This window comes from Carcharodon carcharias, chromosome 16 (genome assembly GCF_017639515.1).
Source record: "Carcharodon carcharias isolate sCarCar2 chromosome 16, sCarCar2.pri, whole genome shotgun sequence".
NCBI lineage: Eukaryota > Metazoa > Chordata > Chondrichthyes > Lamniformes > Lamnidae > Carcharodon > Carcharodon carcharias.
In genome coordinates this window covers 8,857,628-8,875,504 of record NC_054482.1, presented here as the reverse complement: position 1 = coordinate 8,875,504, position 17,877 = coordinate 8,857,628, and the positions used below count along the sequence as shown (strand labels likewise).

Below are 17,877 nucleotides of genomic sequence, written 5' to 3'. Positions count from 1 at the left end.
CTTTCTAGTGCTCAGTTCAGCTGCCTGTGTCAACTTGGCTCTGGCCGAAGACTGCTGGAAACGTTCAAGGTCTACACTAGGTCTTGACTGTATAATCTAGGTTGATATTCTAGTCCTGTTCTGAGGGAATGCTGCTCATACGGTGACGAAAGGTAATCCGAGTTCTGGGAATTAAAGGTCATATTGCGCTATTTGAAGTGGAGTAGTAGATTCTGGACAAAATGTCTCCCTCAGCTAACACTATCACAGGGGATAAGTCATTTTATTGCTGGAATATGTTAGTGCAGAACGGCTGCTGAATTTTCCCATGATAACAAAATCAATTACTTGTGCGATGCGCATCTGGACAATCTAATATGCTAATAAACTATGCATATATGCAAATATCTCATCCTTTGCGCTTCTCTTTGAGTCTTCTCATGGATTTTCATGTATTCTTCCTCATTCTATCAGTTATCATCCTGTAAATTGCTGTACCCGTCTCTGCAGTGAGAGATCCAATGAATCAGTTGGGACAGTTCCAGTCTCTGTGGTATTTTGTAGTCACCCCCACTATGTACATTTTGAAGTACAGGACAGTTTCACAGTTTAACAATGTGAGGCACATTGCTAACTTTGATTCCCAGTAGCATTTTTGGTTCTCTTTTGTTGCCGAATTGATAGAAAGAAGAGCAGATGGATTTGCAGGGGCATATAGGAGAGAATCTTGGGGGCACATGGAGGGGGAGTTGAAAGCACATCTACAAGGGAAAGCTCAGGGGTTAATCAAAATAGCCTGCCCATTAACAAATGCATGTAAGGCACCCATCATTTATGTCCATCATTTGGACACTCAGAAATCAATCGAAACTTTATTGGTCCGACATGATCATTAATATGTTGATGTGTTCTTAATTGATGGTAAATTAATTCCATCCAATCCATGTTTGGGAAAACTGGTGTAAGCCCACTACTTCCAAACTTCTGGAGCAAACAAAATTTTAACAACTTGACATTAATTGGTAATTAATTTCTGCTAAACTTATTTTCTCTTCAATGTTTTGCAATATGCTTTATCTATTCTGCTTTCCTTTTCTCTTTCAGGCCACAGAGCATTCTCTGGCCAAAAATGTGGATAATAAACCTGTTCCCAGGGTTCTGAAGCCTGATAAATTAGTAAAGGGGAAGTATTTAGAAAGGTTGGCTATACTTAAAGCTGATAAGTCACCAGGACCAGATCAGATGCAGCCGATGATATGGATGGATAAGGGTGGAAATTGCGGAGGCAATGTCCATAACCTTATAATCCTCCTTATAAAGCGTGGTGGTGCCAGAGGACTGAAAAATTACAAATATTACATCTTTATTCAAAAAGGGTGTAAGGATAAGCCCAACAATACATGCCAGTCAATTTAGCCTCAGTGGTGGGAAAGCTTTGAGAAATGATAATCCAGGTCAGAATTAACAATCAGAAATGTGGATCAATTAACAAAAACCAGCATGGGATTTGTTAAGGGAAAATCATGTTTAATTAAGTTGATTAAGTTTCTCGATGAGCTGACAGAGAGAGTTGATGAGGGTGGTGCGGTTAATGTGATGAACTTGCAAAAATTGCTTGATAAAGTGCTGTATAACAGGCTTGTCAGAAAAGATGAAATCCATGGAATAAAAGGGACAGTGGCAAATAGAATGCAAAATGGAAAAGTGTGAGGTAATTCATTTGGGGAAGGCAAATAGAGCAGGGGAATACTCAGTAAACAGGAGGATATTGAGAGGGGTTGAGGAAGTGAGAGACTTTGGAGTGCATGTCCACAGGTCCCTGAGAGTGGCAGGTAAGCTGGATAAGGTGGTAAAGAAAGTGAGGTATTGAATACATATGCAGGGATGTAATGCTGGAACTGTATAAAACGTTGGTTAGGCCACATACACGGCTGGAATTTTGTGTACAGTTCTGGTCACCACATCATAGGAAGGACAGAATTGCTCTGGAGAGAGTACAGAGGAGATTTACAAGAATATTGCCAGGGTTTGAAAATTGCAGCTATGAGGAAAGACTGGATAGGCTAAGGTTGTCTTCCTTAGAATAGAGGAGGCTAAGGGCGTGACCTAATTGAGGTGTACAAAATTATGAGGACCCTATAGGGTAGACAGGAAAGACCTGTTTCCCCTAGCTGAGGGGCCAATTGCCAGGGGCCATAGGTTTAAGGTGATTGGTAGAAGGATTAAAGGGGACATGAGGAAAAGCTTTTTCACCCAGAAGGTGGTGGACATCTGGAATTGACTGCCGGAATTGGTGGTTGAGGCTGAAATGCTCAACTCATTTACAAGGTACTTGGATCTGCACCTGAAGTGCTGTAACCTGCAAGGCTACAGAACAGGTGCTGGAAAGTGGGATTGGAAAAAGCGGCTAGTTTTTTTCTTCTTTTCTCTTTTTTGGACAGCGCAGACACTATGGGCTAAATGGCATCTTTTTACACTGTAACTTTTCTATGGTTCTATGGTTGGCAGCATGGATACAAACTTGGCTGAATGACAGGAAACAGGGAGTAGTGGTGAACTGTTGGTTTCCGGACTCGAGGAGGCTATATAATAGGGTTCTCCAGGGACCACAGCTTTTCTTGTATTTGTTCATGTACTTAACTCTCGGTTGTTCGAGCTAAATTGGGCCCATGGCCATTGTCATGTGTGAATCCAAATTTGGAGCAGTGTGTGGGCAAAAATTTCCCTTATTTTCATGATGCTTATCAACAATCATTGGTTACACTTAGACAATTTATTAATTTCTGTGGAGGGAGATGGTTTCTGGGAGGGCATTTGAGGAAATTGGGCTGGGAAAGAGCAGAACACATTGACCACAATACCTGCCTATGGAGTCTTCTTCAATTTCCTTCCATTCACAGGGCCCACCACATGCACATTGTACTTAAATGAATTACACAAGTCCCAACAATGGATTTATCTTCCCGTAAACTGTGATTGCCCAAAATAAACAACACTTGTATAAAAGAGACATCATTGGTTGCTAGGTAGCAACACGTAGGAGGAAGTCTTTTTAAGAACCATATTCTTAGGCTTGTGTCCTTGGTAAATGCTGCTGCTGAAGAATTCCTTCTCTTTCTTGTTGCGTTCTTCCTCTGCAACTTGCTAAAAAAAACTCAGCATTGCTGCTAGTGTTATAGACTTTTTAAAATGCTATTTATTTTTGTATTCTCAGGCATGTAATACAGGACACAATCGTTTCCTTTAGTCTAATATTTCTTATTTACTTATTCATCCTTCTTCCTGGTAACCCTGAGGCTAAACCAGATCAATCGCAACTTTGGCGTCCTATTTAAACCTGAGCTGAGCTCCCAATCCCACATCCTCTCCATTGCCAAGACTGCCTCCTTCTATCTCTAGAACATTGCTTGTATGTGCACCTGTCCCAGTTCACTGGCAACTGGAATCCTCATCCATTCCTATATTTTCTCTAGACTTAACAATTCCACTGATCTAATTGCTGGCCTCCCTCCTTGCACCCTTCATAAACTTGAGGTTATCCAAACTTCTGTTGCCCATATCCTAATTCACACCAAATCCCATTCTCCCATCACCCTCCTGTTTGCTGAACTACATTGACTCCCGATATGGCAACACCCTGACTTTAAAATTGTCATCCTTGTTTCAAAATCACTCCATGGCCTTGCCTCTACCTATTTCTGTAATTTCTGCCATCCCTAAATCCTCTGGGATCTCTGCTTTAAATTAACTCCACCTTTCACCCCAGCTCTCCTTGGCCACTGCACTGAGCATCACCATGGGAAATCTTCTCTGTCTACACCTTTAGAAGCTTCTCCATATGGTTTGAGTATGGGTTGATGCTTGTGAAGGACAGTTGTAATAATGGGGATGGTGAATGGGGCATTGCTGAATTAGAAGGACCAGGTCACTGCTGCCATTCTTCCTCCATTTGTTGCTGTGACACATCTTGGGAAACAGAAAACAAAGGGAAATGAGCAGAGGTGGATAGCCATTGCACTTCAGAATAAGTTAAGAAGTATGGGCTAGTGAGACAGATGTGCAGGGTTTCCTGTCTAATCTGCAGCAGGACTTGGTCTCATCTGTTACTCACTGCTCTCACACCACCCACCCCCCACCCCCGCAAGGCAGACTCGGGCAATCTGGATAAAAGCAAAATACTGTGGATGCTGGAAATCTGAAATAAAAACAGAAAACGCTGGAAAAGCTCAGCAGGTCTGGCAGCATCCGTGGACAGACAAACAGAGTTAACGTTTCGAGTCTGTATGTCTCTTCCCCACCCCTCCCCTCACAGGGCCACCTGTCATTTGTTTCTGTGTTGTGCTTTCACAGATTGCAGACCCTTGTGTTATTAAGACATTCTGCTATCTTAACTTTATGCCACTCTCAGGGCCTTCTTTAGTCTTTATCACTACCATTAGCACTTCCTTTGTCTTGTGTCCATAACGTCTTTGTCAATCTCTCCTGAGCTTCCACCTATCCCTGACCTTCTGTTCTGCTCCACCACCTCTTAAGCAGTATAAAATCCATCTCATTTCTACTTCTCTTTAGCTCTGAAGAAGACTCATATATACTTGAAACGTGAACTCTGTTTCTCTCTCCACAGATGTTGACAGACCTGCTGAGTTTTGCCAGCATTTTCTGGTTTTATTCTGGGCAATCTTAAGCTCCTTATAAGTTGACAGGTTGGAAAGTTGAGTTCTTTCGTGGGTGTTGGCTTTGGTTATGGGCTGTTTCCTTCCTTAAGAAGATGGAAGAGTATGTGTAGGCCCACTGTTTGCTGTCATCTGGTCTGTAAACGGAGGGTAAGTATTCCTTCATAAAGGTGAAAACAGGTGCAAGAAACAAGTAAATATTGGGTGAATCTTCATTATTTCTCTTTATGTTGAGCTGAGAGGGGAGGAACATTTGCAGTGTAAGAAAATAGCTGTGAAGAGTCACTAATGGTTACTGAAGGATATTTAAGGGCAGCTACAGATGGTTCCAAACAGGGAAAACAAGGTCAATGGAAATGTTAAACCAGCTTCTAACACTAGGCATTCTAACAGTGGTTCAAATTACTGTCTTTTCTTTTGTTAGCCTGGTGAGATCACTATGGTTTTTAATCATTGAGTCAGCATGAAGAGGTTGCTGGAGGTGGTGCCCTGGTGCCTTTCAACATGCCCTCCCTGTGCCTCCTTCCCTCTGAGTCAACTTACTGCTATCTCCTTTGCTGGTAGTTTCCCAATGTTATTTCAATTGAATTGTGTGGGAATTTGGGAACTCTGTGTCCCAAACCACCAGACTCAGAGATAGTAACACTGCTCCAAATTGTTGCTGCCTTGGCCCTTTACATTTTGGAATGAACCAGGAAACAGACTATTTTAAATCTGGTAATGTGTAACTGGATGGGAGTAATTAATGACTTTGTAGTAAAGGATCCTCTGGGGAAGAGTGATCATAACATTATAGAATTTTGCATTGGGACCTGTCAGTCCCAACATAATGTTGGTGCATTGCGGTATAGAAAGGGAAGTACTCATTGTCAAACGAATGCCTACCAACTTAAAGGAGGATCTGCTGCAGAGGTGTAAAACTTTATAAAAGCTCAACCCTTACATTTCAGAATATTTTCTTCTCTACGTAATAGGATAGGAAGCAAGAATGTCAATCTGTTTCTCCTCAGGGAGGTTCAATGGCTATCACCTGACAAGGTTTTAGCACATTTCTTTAAACCTCACTTAAGGTTAAGTTATTCTTTGCAGACCATCCATTCCCAGTCTCTCACTGACACGGCCAGGGTCTCACATTCCATGAGAGCCAGGCTACTTATCAGACGTTCTCTCTTGCCTAAGTGAGTTACTCTAGGACTTCAAGGGCTGAGTGCAACCACCTTCAATGTCCAGGACAAAATTGAGTCAATGATAAAGCAAGAATTCTGGGCTGGCTTTTTGGAGGAAAATAAATTTTCCCAAATACGTATGAATCCCTGAAGGCAAATGAACTACAGTTGCAGGATAATAAAAGCAAAATACTGTGGATGCTGAATTTAATAAAAGCCTTAATGGAGAGAGAAACAGAGTTAACCTTTCAAGGCCAACATGACTCTTCTTGGGAACCCAGTTGCAGGAGTGCTAAAGGTGACATTAGTCAACACCTTCCTGAACTGATGAGGCAATTATGTGGTTATTTTCTCTCAATGGGGAATGCAAACAGCTGGATCCGCTACCCTTTCAAAGATCTTTCTGCAGTATCCATGCTGCAAATCTTGTCAATAAAGGAACAAGAGAATTTGCTGGACATCTCACCTGATGGCACCGACTCAAGATTCCAACCAAGGCAATTGGCTGAGTTTTGCGGCCAAGTGCGAACAGATATCCGCGGATTGTCAGAAAGGACTGTCAAGGCTTTAATACCATTTGCTACAACTAATTGTGTGAAGACTCTAAAATGCTATCAAAGTATCACCAGCACCATTGTGTAGAAAACAATTTATAACTCAAACTGTCACCTAATGTTCCAAACATACGGTCAAACAAACAAGCTCCTTTGTCACATTAATGGCGAGTTGTACTATAAAGTTATTGTTAAAGTTGTGGATTTGTATAATATAATTTGTAGAATGGGAACCACTGCTGTAGGAGATTTCCAGAATTTAACTAATCAATAACATTCCTATTACTCCTTAGTTCCCAACAATCCATACTCCTGTTTGGATTCTAATTGCATTATAGAAAGTTCAATAAAGGAAATGTTGCTTTGTTGAGCTGACCCAGTTTCCTAATAGGTCCCTAATGCCACATATTGCTTTCAAAATTAAATGTCAACATGAGGAAACTCCACCCCTGCAGCTAATTCAGTGAAACACTGATCTATTTGTTCGAAAATATCTGATCCTTATACCTGTGGGCTGTTAAAGCAGATGAGAGAAGTAACATTAAGACACTGATGTCCAAGTCTGAGATGATTATTTATTATAAGTGTTCCTGGAAATTCAATCCAACTTATTTATCTAATAAGCTAATTTATTTTTATGACCTTAAAATGTCATCAATGTACTGCCAGTTAGGTGCTGATGTTAAAGTAGAGATGTTAACCTGAAGTTAGGACTTGACCTGTTTCTAACTGAGCCTCCCTGAGTGATGGTGTGAGGGATTTACATCTCACATCTCTTCAGTTTCAAAACACATGGAGCATAAATCCAGTGCCAAGCCTGGTTTGCAAAATGTTTGAGAGGTTCAGGTAGGAGGAAGGGGTGAAGGGTTCTTGCTGCACCTATAAAAAACTTTGAGGCGTGTGAGGAAAAGACAATGGGATAGGACTAATTGGGTAGTTGTTTCAGAGAGCTGACACAGACACAATGAACTGACTGGCCTCCTTCCTCCCTGTAAATTTCAGTGTTTCCACATTATACCTTATTTAACCATTTAAATTTCTAACTTTAGAGAGACAGTGCTGGGATGTGTGTACTCAGGGATACACAAATTCTACCCTGAACGACTGGATTTTACATTTACAGGTGGGGTGAGAGGGAAAGAACAGAAAGTGATTGGCCTGCTTGCTCGAGACCCCACCATCTCAGAGCATCGAATCAAGCATCAGACAGCCAATTAGTGGCCGTCCAGCAGGAAGGTTCGCCACTGCCTCCCAAACCATTTTCCATCCAATGTTGAAAAATGAAGCAGGTAACAAAAAATTCCACACAATTGAGCTTTTAACCAACCCAATAGCTTGTTAATTGGTGATTTAAAAATGGCAGGCAGGCTTCCAATTCACACGCCCGCTCACCTTGCATAACATGTGAGATTGACATGATGACATATAGCCAACCTGACATCATCACGCCACATCTTATATTCGAGCAGGGGAGCAGTCCACCTGATTTACAGCCATAAAGTCCAGCCCATAATGTCAGTCTTGGCTTAGTGATAGTACTCATGTCTGAGTCAGAAATCCATGAATTCAAGACATAAGCATATTATGTAAATTGACACTTCAGTGCAGGACTGAGGGAGTGCTGCACTGCCAGAGGTACAGTCTTACAGATGAGGTACTAAACCATGGCCCCGTGTCCCCGTTTAGGTGAATGTAAAAAAGTTCCATGGCATTATTCAAAGAAGATTGAGACAGTTCTCTTTGTGTCTTGGTACTAATCCCTCAATCAATATCATCGGAAAGCAGATTATCTTGTCATTTATCTCAGTGCTGATTGTGAGATCTTGCCTTCTGCAAATTGATGCCTGGGTTTGTATAGAATCAATGATCATTACACTTCAAAAATACTTACTTGACTTTGAAGCGCTTTGGGATGTCCTGAGATCATGAAAGGCTCCAAATAGTTGCAAGTTCTTTCTCCCTTTCTGCATAGGTTGGTTACAGTTCCAGTCAAGCCATAAGTAAACAGGGTTCTGTCTGACTGATACTAAAATGCAGCTAATGGCCTTGGACTGGGGCCTGCAGTGTGACTCAGTGTTTACTACAGAAGAGGAATGAGTAAGATTTTGGTCCTTTTCATTTCCCTCTCTGGCTTAGCACAGTGTTTAGTGATTAAACACAGCACACTCCAATGATTATTTATGAATATTCCTCGACTGGATGAGACTAAATACAATTCACAGTCATCCCTGGCCCACAGCTCCTGATTTTCCCTCCATTGATTTAATTTTAAAAAGTGGAACGTTGTTGGTCCAAGAATTCCCAGCCCAGCTCCCAGTGAGTGCTGCTCCTTACTAGTAGAAGCCAATCGGCCAATTAGCTCTTGTAACTTTTTCAACCTGTAAAAAAAGAAATTAATGATATCAATCAATTTGGAACTTAATGAATAAATGAACAGGTGAATCACACTTAAATACAACTACACCAACCCTTTCAACCAGATATAGGGTGTAGTCCATCTATAAAGCTGTCTCATAGCCTTAATATCCTCCTCAATACAGTTCAACTAGTGTTTTTTAATTCATTCTTGAGTGTTGCCAGCAAGGCCAGCTTTGGTGCCCATCATTAATTGCCATTGAAAAGGTGGTGCTAAGCTGTCTTCTTGAACTGCTGCATTTCACATAGTGTGTTTTTTTCCTGTAGTGGTTTGATACAACCAAATGACTTGCTATGCCACTTAGGAGGGCAGTTAAGAGTCAACCACATCACTGTGGATCTGGACTCTTATGTAGACCGGACCAAGTAAAGATGGCAGATTTCATCCTCCAAGGACATTAATGAGCCAGATAGGTTTTTCACAACAATCTCGTAGTTTCATGATCACTATTAATGAGAGTAGCATTTTATTCCAGACTTAATTAATTGAATTTCAATTCCCTCAACTTCCATGGTGCGATTTGAACCCATGATTCCCACTCGTTAGTGCAGGCATCTGGATTGCCAGTTCAGTAATATTACCATTTTGCTAACATTCCCACTTGACTGCTCCCTTTTGCCTCTGTCTTAGTTTCTTATATGACAGTCTATGCCAATCTAGCATCATTCATTCTACTTAAATGTCTGAATAATCTAAGTTGCCTTCCGATAATTTGTTTTCACCACTATTTTACTTGGTGACAATGCATTCACATATTTTATGTTGCCTTGTTCATCATGGCACTTGTTCACCATTGTTTGATAATGCTCCTTTTAAGGGCCTCGGGAAGTTTTACCATGTGCTACATAAAAGCAAGTTGTTTTTGTTGCAATATAGACAAGTTCTGGTTGGCTAAGTTCTACAGCTCCAGATACATTTGCACACCAATGCCCTTATAAATAAGGTGATCCTGGCTTCAAAAGCAGTGTGAATTATACCAATGCTCCGTGCTGGTAAGCTGCGGGTTTAGCTGGTTAAAATCCAGGAACACCCTTGCGCAGGTTTGGGGGACCCTGAACCTTGGCATTTGCCAACCTGCCTTTAGCTTGGGTGAGAGTGTACATTGCATATCAGGGAAACAAAAACTCCACAGAAATGGATTGGGGATTCAGAGGCTTGAATAGACTGCCACATATTTCAATGATGCAATAAGCTTTGGAGTCAAGGCTGTTAGAACACAATACAGGTAACTTTACATTTTTAGTTCATACAATTCTTGCACTTGAGATGTTTAATACTGAGGGACTAGAAGTCAAAGTAAAAAAGTGTTCAGTTAATCTGCATTGACATCTCTCACCTTGATAAGTACAAATAGCTTTCTTATCCAAAAGTAATTACAATATTGAAATAATTACAATATTACAAAAGACAAATTGTTACAAAATGGATGGCAATCATATGGTTTTTAGTACAACGTAACTTTATCAGCTAAAAGTCACCAAAATATTCTTTGTACTAATATTTATGGTTGTAATGAGTACAAATACACACCACCCTCGTTATATAGCTCTCAGCTATTACATCAATGAGCTGGACTTTGTTTATTCATTGTTCCATTTGCGTGTTTTGCCATGTTATAGGATATGCACCCTCTTTAGAACACAGAACATATTCGATTCTCAAAGACAATGCTGTGATGAATATGGGCTATATCAAGTTTCCATTATAATGATACTATCATATATTCTTCCTGTTTCTTCATTTCAATTAGCTATAATAAGGCCGCATAAGGATCATACATATCGTCAAATTATTCTGCCATGTCTTTTCTAATGTCTGAAATCGTCTTTCCAAGATTGGCTGTAATTCTGTATCTAGTACTTCCTCTGTTTTTCCCCATTAGTAGGGAAGTGGTTACAACCCTGCACAATATTCAATCAAATCTAATCATTATAGCTTTCTCCGCAATTATTTTTTTCCATTCACTGTTTTCAACCAATAATAATGTTTTTGTATCTCCCATGAGCTGGAGATTCTTTGTTCCGACAAATCAAATGAAACAGAAATCAGTAAGAACGGAGAGCAGAACTATCAGTCTAAGCTTTCCACCTCTTCTTGACTGAAATACATGTCTGAGAGTAGGGAATCGATCATGGCAGCGTTATCATCTGCTATGGAGGTGCGTCACTGATCTGGCTGTACTTCCAGCCTTGGAGTGATTATCATATTGAAGTCATTCTGGTTGGGTCTCCTGCTGAAGACAGGGCAGAGTGTCATTATGCTGCAATACTGGGATGCAAGGAGCCCCTATTATGTCCTGTAACACAACAAATTTGTTTGAAATAATTTCCCCCTCCCTTTTGGGTTGGGGCATGGCAGCAATTCCTGAGCATTTTCATTGGTCTTGGCCGCTCAAAGATTTCTTTCCCCTCCTCTTCCCACCTATCATTGGACACAAGGGACAGACAGGCAAGGAACTTGAGCATTTCACTTGTGCAGCTCACTACAAATTTTATTCTTTCCACGCAGCCAGCAGACAAACAAAATTTTCAACCCTGTTTCCTGTGTTTAATCTATTATGTCACCTGGTCCTGCTTCCCCCCTACCTACCCCTATAAAAGTATGTGCGTTAAAGTAAGATAGGGCTCCAAAGCTGACTCCTGATGGCCTAATTTCTGCTCAGCAGGCAGGATTTAAAAATGCCACCAAATTCATTATTTGCAGCAACCCATGTCATAGTACTGAAAAGTTATTAGCAATTACTGGTACTCAGGAAGCTCTAAACCTTCATATTTACCATCATCTTAGGCTAAACAGTAACTATTAAAGCATTGCCTCTTCCCCAGTACCCTTTGCAACATTGTGAGATCCCTGTTATTAATAGCCTCTCTTTTGTAATTACACACATTTTCACCTAGTGGTTGAATAAAATTTTAATTTAATTCCTAAGGTTTCATAAATGTAATTCTTGACATCTCATGTTCAAATGTAGCCAATTTCTTTTGATAGCTCTCTGATTTCCCCATTCTTTAAGTAGCAGTACTTCCCTTTTCCTGCAACTAAATCTATCCCTTACCTTACTTTTCGATCCATGTCTCTACTAATGGAATTGTTCACCACAGTCACTTTCTATTATCGTGGAACTGTTTGTCGGCAGTTTTAATGACAGCTTCCCTTCTTATCAACCTCACATTTGATATTGTCTGTCTCTCTTTACTAACTCCTCAAGACCTTAAATGTCCATGCCATAAATAATTCTTCATTATAGCACCTCTATCCTTTGTCTCCCTCACTCCTTCCCAATCTTTACCAACCATCTAAGACTACTCAGGTTGAATTTACAGGACTCACTTTTCTAATACACTCCATTATCAATTTATCAAAGAATGCTTTCCCTCTATTATTTTCTATAAACAAACTCACTATAAATAATGTTACATGTTTATCCAACCTCTACCTCTCTCTACCATCTTACACAAAAGCTTTGCTTTCAACACTTTTCGTTTCATTACCTGTATTTTAGAGTCCAGCTAATCTATCATGCATACAAAGCTATTATTTTAAGAACGTAACATGAGGAGGCCAATAGAAATTCATCCTGGAATATTCATTTATTTATAAAAAGGATTTATTATATTAATATAACAATCTCCTGTGGGAGGAGATAATTTAATTTAGGCCAATGACAACAATGCTTCAGGCTTTGAGTCACCACTGGTATTGATAAAAATAACAGGGATCATTACAACTTACAGAAAATAAGATACATGATCTGGCCTAATTAACTTTAAAGGCTCTGTTCACATCCTCAAAATGTAGGACAATGAGCCATCTTTCTCTTTGTCCTTTAATAGAATTGATCCCTTCATAGCAATATGAGTTCTTTTGTACAGGAAAAAGCTAAATGTCCCAGCCAACCCCTCCCTATTCCAGTGAACAACCACAGCTACCTGCCTTCTTACCCATCTCTCTTAATCAATTATCCTCCCAGAAATGCCTTTTGAACTTATTTTTGCTGTCTGCTTCAATGATCTTTCTTAGTACTTAACTCCGTGACTTTGGGTGACTATAAAGTCATTGAGCCATAGAGGTCTACAGCACAGAAGAAGACCCTTCAGCCCATTGAGTCTGCACTGGTCAAACAAGTACCTAATTATTCTAATCCCATTTTCCAGCACTAGGCCCATAGCCTTGTATGCCATGGCATCGCAAGTGCACATCCAAATACTTCTTAAATGTTATGAAGGTTTCTGCCTCTACCACCCTTTCAGGCAGTGAGTTCCAGATTCCTACCACCCTCTGGGTGAAAAAATTCTTCCTCACATCCCCTCTAAACCTCCTGCCCCTTACCTAAATCCTATGCTCCCCTGGTTATTGATCCCTCCACCAAGGGGAAAAGTTCCTTCCTGTCTACCCTATCTATGCCCCTCATAATTTTATACACCTCAATCATGTCCCCACTCAATCTCCTCTGCTCCAGAGAAAATAACCCCAGTCTATCCAATCTCTCCTCGTAACTAAAACTCTCCAGCCCAGGCAACAGCCTGGTAAATCTCCTCTGCAGTCTCTCTAGTGCAATCACATCCTTCCTATAATGTGATTCCAGAACTGCACGCAATACTCTAGCTGTGGCCTAACCAGCGTTTTATACAGTTCCAGCATAACCTCCCTGCTCTTATATTCTATGCCTTGGCTAAGTAACCCAAATGCCTTCTAAACGAACTTATCTACCTGTTCCACTACCTTAAGGGACCGGTGGACATGCACACCAAGGTCCCTCTGATTCTCGGTACTTCCAGGGTCATGTCATGTGTAATTTTCCATATTATTCCCAACTTCAGTTTTAAATTTGTGTTTCTTGAACCTTTACCACAATGAACATTTTTTAATCAAGTTTATCAATTTCCCTCATTATCCAGAAAACTTCAGTCAAATGACCTTGCCTTGTATCCGTTGGAGTTTAGAAGAGTAAGAGGCGACTTGGTTGAAACATGCAGGATCCTGAGGGGTCTTGGATGGATGTGGAGAGAATGCTTCCTCTTGTGGGAGAATCTAGAACCATGGGTCACTGTTTAAAAATAAGGGGTCATCTATTTAAGACAGAGATGAGGAAAAAAATTTTCTCTGAGAGTGTTGTGAGACTTTGGAATTCTCTTCTTCATAAGGTGGTGAGGCAGAGTCTTTGAATATCTTTAAGGCAGAGGTAGATAGATTCTTGATATGCAAGGGGGTGAAAGGTTATTGGGGGTAAGCAGGAAGCTGGAGTTGAGGTTAAAGTTAGATCAACCATGATCTTACTGAATGGTGGAGCAGGCTCGAGGGGCTGAGTGGCCTACCCCTGCTCCTAATTTGTATGTTTGTAAGGATGTAAGTCTGCTCTTTTCCAAAGAAAACAAACCCCATGTTATCAACTTTTCCTCATAACTTAATTTCCTGGAATTATCCACATTGATCAGTTCTGTATGATCTCAAGGACAATAGTATTTTCCCTGTGATTACAAGAAAATAAATACCGAGAAGGAAAGCTGCGCTTACCTCATCCATCCAGCAAGACCTTCAATCTTCAACTGCAGAAACTGCCTCTTGGTTGTCGCTAACATGTTTGTCCTCGCTACAAAAGACAGAGCACTTTCCATGTGTTGACTATTTGTAGTGAGATCAGACTCTTACTGACATCTGACTGAATTCCACCTTTCTGCCAGTTTAATCCTATCGTCCATCACCCTACCACCATCTCCTTGAAGCAGTGCTCTGGATTTTCCTTTTCTGTACCATTTAATCTTATATCCTTCTATGAAATAATAGGAATCCCAATAGTGATCCTTGGGCACACGCCTCAGCTCTTCCCCCATTTTATACAACGGTCCCCAAAAAAATACACGCATTCGGACTTTGGTCAGGTAGAATATTTCCTTTCCCAAATCACATTGACTGACATTTCCTTGGTGATCGTCCTACAGGTTAATCTCAGGTAGGTTCCTGGTAATTCTTTCTATTGTTTTTCCAATTTTAGATGTAAGACTAACTAGTTCCCTGGAGTAGATTGGGGTTAACTTCCTTTCACTGCCTTTCATTCCCAGAAATATAGACCTGTATTTCCATCTACACACATAGGGCTGAATTTTGCCCGTGTCGGGTGGGCATGGTGGCCACACTCAGGGGTGGCCACAAAACCGCCCGCTGCACGCAATTGGGTCCAGACCGCCATTTCACGCTGGCGGGCCAATTAAGGCCTTGCCCAGTGTGAAACACGGCTCCGCAATGATCGGGAAGGGCCGAGCAGGAGGTGGGGGCCTCTCGGCCACCAGGTCCAATGACGACCAGCCGGCCTGTTCAAAATTGGCCCAGGCAGCGCCAGAGGTCTGTTCTGTGGTTTCAATATCAAAATGATGGAGTCAAGTACGGCTGGACATGGCAGGCACTGGTCAGGTTGGCACTCGGCCCCCCCCCCACCCCCCCAACCCCACCCCCACCACTTTTCCGATGAGTGCCTCGCAGTCCTGCTGGAGGAGGTGGCTGCCAGGAGGGACCCCCTTGTCCCAGAGATGGGAGGAGGAGGCAACTGCACATCACCAAGAAGGCAAGAGAGGAGCCGGCAGCCTGGGTGAGCAGCCATGATGTCGTCTGGCGCGCATGGGTCCGGTGCTGGAAGTGCTTCAATGGCTTGCTGCGCTCAGGGAGGGTGAGTACTGTGTTGGCATGGGTCAGTGCACAGAAGTGTTAAGGTGTGGCCGTCCCCGCCCCCCCCACCAACCCCCGTGGACCTCAGCAGTGCTAGAGTCTGAGCGCCAACTGTCAATCACACCGGAGCTGGCCAATGGGTGAGCCCTGGCTGCTTGGACTGAGTGCATTGTGGCTCAAGGGCCACGACTCAGATGTGCCCTGGGAAGTGTTCTTCAGGCGGGGTTGGCCAGGCTGCATTGGCGCTGCAGGTAGAGAGTGGTCTAATCAACACTCCTCTGTCCTTTCAGGAGAAGACAAGCCATAGCTAAGCAGAGAGGTCACATACAGGCGGAGGCCCACCCAACCTGCTGCTGCTCTTGAGGTTCGAGAAGGACCCTCTTGAGCTGGAGAGCTGGCACGTTCCCTGTGCAATTAGGCATGGAGAGGCAGGGGTGCCAGATGAAGGTAAGAGTGCAGTGCACAGAGGTGAGACTCTCGGATTGTGCAACCATTCTGGTGCAGTCTCTTCATTGTTATGAGCCTTGAGCCTGCCAACCCCATTGATCGTTGGAAGAAGATGGCACCGTGATGCAGATCTCCATTGTCTCACCAGAGTGCCTGGCATGCACAGTGACATTGTGATGACTGTAACTAATGACATGTCCTTGTTCTCCCTTTTAGGTTCACCAGCAGGCGTCCAATCTGCAGACCCCGTAGGGCCACCCCTGACATCAAAGGGCCATGGGGCATCACTGTCACCTGCGTCACATCCTCTCTCTGTACCAGGCACCAGCGTAGATACCAGCACCTCGGTGGGCATTAGTTCAGCAGCTAGTATCTTGGTCCACCATTGGTGAGGGCACTTCACACTTGCTTGAGGTATAGGCGGAGGCAGAGAGTGCCCAGGGCACCGGCTGTCGGAGGACTGCTGGAGACCAGGATGATGCTCAGTCAAAGGCAGATGATGAAACCCTGGAGTCGTCCATTAGGCAGCAGATGCTGGATGCCCAGGGGAATGCCCAGCAGCATCTGACAGAGATCCATGAGGTTATGCGTGCCATGGTCTCTGTGATGAAGGGGTCCATGTGGAGCATGAGCACTGTGTTGACCATTGTGGGTGAGTGCATTGCCTCCTCTAGAGGGGCGGAGGAGCTGCTGCCATCATCCAGTGTGCCCTGAGAGGAGCCCGCAGAGATGACAGGCCGCTTGTGCACCAACGTAAGGTCGCTGTGGACTTCCTTGCTCACCACTGATGGACAGGCACCTCTCCATGGAGAGGCAGCTCCAGAGAAAGCATGAGGGGTTCCTGGGGTTGCGCTTGGAGCAGCAAGCCCTCACACAGGCACAGACCTCAGGTGGTCAGTGTCTGTGTGGGAGATGGATGATGCACCTAGTATCCCAGCTGGGTGCCCATCCATCAGTGGTAAGCAAGGAAGTCCACAGTGACCTTACGTTGGCGAAGGAGCTGCCCGTCATCTCTACGGGCTGGATGACGGCAGCAGCTCCTCCGCCCCTCTGCCAGTGACTGTGGCACCTGACGAGGCCGCGGCGACTGGGGAGATGCCAGCCATGGCACTGGCCACTCCCTCCCAGGCGAGGCCAACGCAGCTCCACTGGCCAGAGGATACCCGCCAAGGTCATCCAGGCCAACGGGACAGCAGATGCAGCAGGCTGCCTCCAATGCTGGTGTCAACGAGGGGAGAGCACCTAGACATAGCACCCACAAGTGTAAGTTAAAGGCACCATGAGCACAAGAGGAACTGGTCACCGGTGATTTTGTTAATTTATGTTTCGTTAATGTATACTGGTCTGGGAGGTTGATGTAAGTAGTCTGTACTTGTCAAAATGATATAAATCTGGTTTTGTCCTCATGGCCTGAGTATGCTTCACCTTTTAACTTCATTGGTGAAAGGTACTCCAGTATGTAATACTTTTCTAAAAATTAATTCATGGGATGTGAGCTTCGCTGGCTGGGCCAGCATTTATTGCCCATCCCTAGTTGCCCTTGAGAAAGTGGTGGTGAGCTGCCTTCTTGAACCACTGCAGTCCATGTGGTGTAGGTACACCCACAGTGCTGTTAGGGAGGGAGTTCCAGGATTCTGACCCAGTGACAGTCAAGGAATGGCGATATATTTCCAAATCAGGATGGTGAGTGACTTGGAAGGGAACTTGCAGCTGGTGTTCCCATGTATCTGCTGCCCTTGTCCTTCTAGATGGTAGTGGTTGTGTGTTTGGAAGATGCTGCCAAAGGAGCCTTGCTGAGTTTCTGCATGCATCTTGCAGATGGTGCACACCGCTGCAGCTACTGTGTGTCGGTGATGGAGGGAGTGAATGTTTGTGGATATGGTGCCAATCAAGCGGGCTGCTTTGTCCTGAATGGTGTCAAGGTTCTTGAGTGTTGTGGCAGCTGCACAATTCCAGGCAAGTGGGAAGTATTCCATCACACT

The 17,877-nt window shown here is 43.2% G+C and overlaps 1 protein-coding gene across 1 annotated transcript in view; it reads right to left on the bottom strand.

Moving 5' to 3' along the window:
* LOC121289379 (fibronectin type III domain-containing protein 7-like) overlaps positions 1-16,906 on the bottom strand; it is a 43,838-nt gene extending 26,932 nt beyond the window's left edge. The window contains exon 1 of the mRNA XM_041208757.1: positions 16,883-16,906. Coding sequence (XP_041064691.1) covers positions 16,883-16,906 — 24 coding nt within the window. The remainder of the gene's footprint in view (positions 1-16,882) is intronic.
* Between the last annotated feature and the right edge of the window lie 971 nt (positions 16,907-17,877).